General features: G+C 35.6%; 1 protein-coding gene across 1 annotated transcript; it reads right to left on the bottom strand.

Moving 5' to 3' along the window:
• Positions 1-377: 377 nt before the first annotated feature.
• Positions 378-1,325, bottom strand: LOC112663601 (olfactory receptor 4C5). Its single transcript, XM_025452674.3, has one exon. It carries the CDS (start codon positions 1,308-1,310, stop codon positions 378-380), a length of 933 nt encoding a protein of 310 aa, XP_025308459.1. The 5' UTR covers positions 1,311-1,325.
• Between the last annotated feature and the right edge of the window lie 4,253 nt (positions 1,326-5,578).

Below are 5,578 nucleotides of genomic sequence, written 5' to 3'. Positions count from 1 at the left end.
AAGGGAGGGAAAACTGAATGGGAAGTCATCAGAGAGGGAGAAAAACAATGAGAGACTCTTAAGTATAGGAAATAAAGTGAGAGTTGATGAAGGGGAGGTGGATGGGGGATATGGTAATTGGGGGATGGACATTAAGGAGGGCATGTGATATGATGAGCAAGTGGATGGTATACACAACTAATGAATTATTGAACTCTACATCTGAAACTAATAATGTGCCATATGTTGACTAATTGAATTCAAATAAAAAAAGATTACAGAAAGCAAGGGAAGCAAAATATACTTAAACTCACATATTTTGACCTGAAGGCCATTGATCTTTCTGTTAGTCATACTTGTTCTTAAAATATGAATGACGTTTGTCTTATTTTTCTTTTCTAGTCACATGAATTGTTATTACCCAAGATTACTTTGTGGCTCCAGAGCTTCCTCATGGCATTTTTCACTTCTGAGTTTCTGAGGGTATAGATTAAAGGATTTAACATGGGTGTTATCATAGTATAAAACACAGCCACTGCTTTGTCGATGGGGAAGGTGACCATGGGCCTAAGGTACACGAATATACAGGGTACAAAGAATAGGACAACTACTGTAACATGGGAGGCACAAGTAGAGAGAGCCTTACGCTGTCCTTCAGTGCTGTGAGTTCTTAGAGAGTAAAGGATGAGGACATAGGAGGTGACAAGAATAGAAAAAATGAGCAGACACATCAGTCCACTGTTGGCGGCGACAAAAAGTCCAAAGATGTGAGTATCAGTGCAGGAGAGTTTTAGCAGAGGAAAAAGATCACAGATGAAATGGTCAATGACATTGGGGCCGCAGAAGGGCAACCAGACTATAAAAAGAATTTGAATCAGAGCATGAAGAAATCCCCCAGCCCAGGCCATGGCCACCAAGTTGGCACACATTTGCCTGTTCATTGTGATCATGTAGTGTAGGGGCTTGCAGATAGCCACGTAGCGGTCATAGGCCATCACTGTGAGCAGAATAATCTCAACTCCCCCAAAGAAATGTTCTGCAAAGAGCTGAGTCATGCACCCACTGAAGGAGATAGTTTTCTTTTTAGCAAGTAAGTCAAATATCATTTTGGGAGCCATAGTTGAAGAGCAGCAGCTATCTATGAAGGACAGGAAAGACAGAAAAAAATACATGGGGGAGCCCAGGGCTCTGCTGGTGCTGATTGTCACGACAATGAGTAAGTTGCCTGCCACAGTGAGAAAGTAGATGACTATAAACACAGCAAACAAGAGTTTCTGCACATCTGGGTTCTGTGTCAGGCCAAGCAGGATGAATTCCGTCACGTTGTTCATTTGTTCTGTGAACCTACTTTGGCATCTGGATAATTGATTTATCTGCAAACAGCACAGGGATTGCAATTGTTGCAGGCACATTTTGATCCAGCAAATGATTTCTGTCAGGATTGTTTTTTGTGAAACTTATGGAAACCCCAAGCAGATAAATTCATACATAAATAAAGTTGGGCCTTATTACTGGTCATATAATGAACACATAACATAGCCTCTTTAGCCTCTGACAGATACAGATACGTAGACATATGCACACACACATTCACATACACTCATCCATAGACATAAATACAGTTTTACAATTGTACGCTCCTTCCTGTAATTGCGCACTGGTGGATATTCTCTGAACAATTGCGATTGTGTTTTCTCCCATATGAAAACTGGAATGAAAGGAGGACCTGTAAGGAGGAGCAAAGGCTTGAATTCATGAGAAGCTACTGCCCTGGGTCTCTTCTCTTGTCACCTGTGCTGCTGAGGCTAAGCAGCAATTTGTTATTCTTGTTGCTTGTAACTTGTTTCAGGGTGACTATAAAATATCAGGCAACTCCAATTTGAAATTAAGAATAAAGTAGTCACATTTCAGAAAAAACTGAGTGTATGTTTGAGGTTCCACTGAGATTATCTGGCAGTTAGATTGGTGAGCTTACACCACATTTAAACAGAATTGTCTAAGAACATCATCAAACAAGAAAAAGGGAGAATATCCTGAAGAGGATGAAAGAACATGATTCAATGCAAAATTCTCCAGATTTATTAGAAACTTTAGAATTCCCTGTGGGGAGAATTTGTTTTATGTAGTTTTCAAGGGTATTTGGCATATAAAAACTCAGTTTAAGGAAGGCTAGGAGAAACTCTGGATGTATTTAGAAAACACATTTTTTAAAGACAAGGAAGCAAGAGCATATAATTTGTTGGATGTTCTTTACAGTCAGATAGACTGCTTCTTCATTCTGTTTTCGCTGCTTAGCAGTCATGCAATGATATGTACAGAACTTAGTCTTACTGCGTCTAAACTTTCTCACTTATAAAATAGGAAAAATAACAAATAGCACAGGGGGATTGAAGAATATCATTCCTACATAGACCAAAGTTTTATCCCAAGGGTAAAACATAGCTTTCTTACACACTCCAAATTCTTGAAAGAAGAATAAAAATGAAAAGACTTCACATATAATTATTCTTATCCTTGAAATATTTGATTGACATAATATTAAGGGAGAACATACATGAAGATAAAATAAATGAAGTATTGAAGAAGTTAGAAAACAGCCAGTTATATCCAGAAAAAAGATTGAATGCAGAAATCAGTATATCATAAAAATACTAGATTTGATAAATCCATTCAAAAGTTTTTTTAATATTTCAAAAGTACAAATAACTATGCACAAATACAACTGATAATGAAATAAGCTTAATAAGAAGCAAGTGTGATCATATTACAAAAGTACCTTATTTTTAAAGAATATTTAAAAGGATATGTGTAGTTCATAAAACATTTTTCAACATCTGGATAGGTATTTTTCAAAATAGAATAAATCTTCATGACATCACCCCCAAAAAAAAGAGGTAAAAGAGAGAACAAAAAGAATAGAGTGTATTAAACGTTCAAATAAAATATAGATTCATTCAAAAACAGAACACAAAGAAATAAATATATAATCTCTGAATGGGGAAGAGTATGTTAAGCAAAATGCACTGGTATGAGATACAGGAAAATGGATTCAGTTACATAAAGATCTAGAGCAACTGGAAAAATACTTACAACAAGTATAACAAGTAACCATTATTATAGAATTTTTTTTTTTTTTTTACTAAAAAGGTCTACTTATACCATTATGAAAACAAGGGCAAAGCTAATAAAAATATCACTCTCAGGTTAAAGTAATAGACACCTAAAAATTCTCTATTTCACAAGTCATCAAAGAAGTACCATATAAAAACAGTGAGATGCTTTTAACTGGCAAGTTGGCAAAAATTTATGACAGTTATATTACGCAGTGCTGGCAGCTGTGTGTTGATATAAAATATTTGGGAAAGAAACTTGACTCTATGTAATAAGGGCTTTATAAATGGTAATGTCCAGAACTCCTTACGCTTGGGAATCTATTCTAGTTAAAAAATATGGACAAAAATTATGCATACAGGTAGTATTTTGTATTTTTTAAATAATAATTAAACATAATCCAAATTTCTGCATAGAGATGAATAACTGAGCAATTATAGTGATGAAATATCAGGTGGACATTGAAGTTATTTACAAGAAAAGTTAATAGTGTGGAAAGATCCTTCCAAAATCATATTGAGTGGAAACTACAAGATATGAAACAGTTTATATATTATGATCTAAATTGTTCCAAATGACATATATACATAGAAAAGTGTCTGAAAAAAGTCCCTTGCAAAGACTAATAGTGCTTACTTGAATTATAAGTTAAGGGCAATTTTTATATTCTTTAAATTTTTTTAATCTAAATTTTCTACAAGGAGAATAGATTACTTTTATAATCAGTGGAACAAGTTAGTAAAAGAAATATTTTCTTAGTCTCTTTTTGGGTTCATAATATCCTGAGTGACTGCTTTTCTTAATAGACCTTATATGTGACAGTAGATACTGATATTTAAATCTAACTCACCTTAAAATGGAGGACCCTAGTATCACCTGGAGAACAGAATATTAATTAAAAAATTACAGGTTGTACCTACCTGCATGAATGCATTTGAGAAAAAAGTAACAGATTCATCTTAATTTGGAGCACACTTGACATGGAGGTAGCAATCACTGACCCATTCCTAGTGGCTTCTTTGCAAGTTCATTCATTTTTATGTTAGGTATAATATTTCTCTAATTCACTTTGTGACTTGAAAATGATTGCAGAGAGAAACTTCCTAAATAATTCTGAGTTCATTGGCTAGGTTTAGGTTTGCTTCCTAGGGTCGTACCTTCCTCTGAATGTGACACATGAACATCTCAGCTCAGATCATAAATTTCTTTACCTAGCTTCCAAAGTGTTAGACTTCATACCATATAGAGGGAAAAAAAATCTAACCATTGGGGGGACATCTCTTTCCAAGCCAGCTTACTGCCTATTTGCCAGTACTTTTTTGGTGACTAGATGAGGAATATTATAAAGGCCACTTGATCTAAAGCCTTGATAATAGTAAACTTTGTTAAAACAGAAAAATTAGGGATTGCAAGCACCATCCTATCAGCAACAAATGAAAGATGCCTTGGAGTAGCAGGAAAGTTAGCTGAAGTTAGCTCTTTAAGCCTTTTTCTTAGTAAGACTATGCTCAGTCAGAGATACCTCCTTTGGTCTTGGAAATCTGGATCCAACTGTATTGGAAACTCAGAACAAAACAGCTTCCGTGATGTGTGGCTGGTTATTTTTATGTGGTCAGCTGGATCTATCTTTATCAATATTTTCCTGTGTGGTTTCAGGGAAGTATTTAAATAGGTATTACTCAAGTGCAAGGAGTTAAGGAGGCTCTGTCCTCTCAGCTCCCAAAGGATTAGAATTAGCAACTTCAATCAAGATGGTAGCCACACCAATTCATGATTTCTCTCTTGTTGCTATGGCATCTGTGACCAAAGGGATAGGAGAGAACCAGTTGGGTTGGGTTAGCAGCCCCTCTATGACTGTGTCTAGAAAATGATCTTAGAGTATGGGACACATGGCACAGAATATTCTAGTCATGAGAGTATGGATGCATGAGTCAGTGAGAGTCTATAAAATAGCCTTAATACTACCTATCTCACAGAGGTCTGGAAGTGGGGTGGGGATTGAGCAAGATAACACATGATAGTATCTAAACCAGTGAAAAACTGCTATTCTATTGCTAATGCCCCAAGGATGGACACATGTAGGCTAGAGAAAGTGCTCTTAATAATAAAAATCTGAATCATGCTGAAAAGAAAATGTTTTGCTGTATCTTCTATTTGCTAACTGTGTGACTTTGTTCTTCAGCCTCTTTTTACCCAAGTTCCCACATCTATAAAAAAGTGGGTGATAATGGTACCCGTCATAGGACTGTTGTGAGGTTTTACGAGATAATGCATGTGAAGTGCTGGAATTGTGCCTGGCATTGAGCAAAGGCACACTGCTGTCTGCCATTTTCTGTGCAGAACATTAAAGCTCATGGTATGACCAGTTTGGGTCTCTGGCAAGAATTGCCCCAACTAATATAATAATATAATATAATATAATATAATATAATATAATATAATAAATATAAAAATATAATATAATATAATAAATATATAGTATGGTGCT

This window comes from Canis lupus, chromosome 18 (genome assembly GCF_003254725.2).
Source record: "Canis lupus dingo isolate Sandy chromosome 18, ASM325472v2, whole genome shotgun sequence".
Classification (NCBI taxonomy): Eukaryota; Metazoa; Chordata; class Mammalia; order Carnivora; family Canidae; genus Canis; species Canis lupus.
The sequence above is the reverse complement of the archived record's forward strand: the minus strand, read 5'-3'. Positions and strand labels throughout refer to the sequence as shown.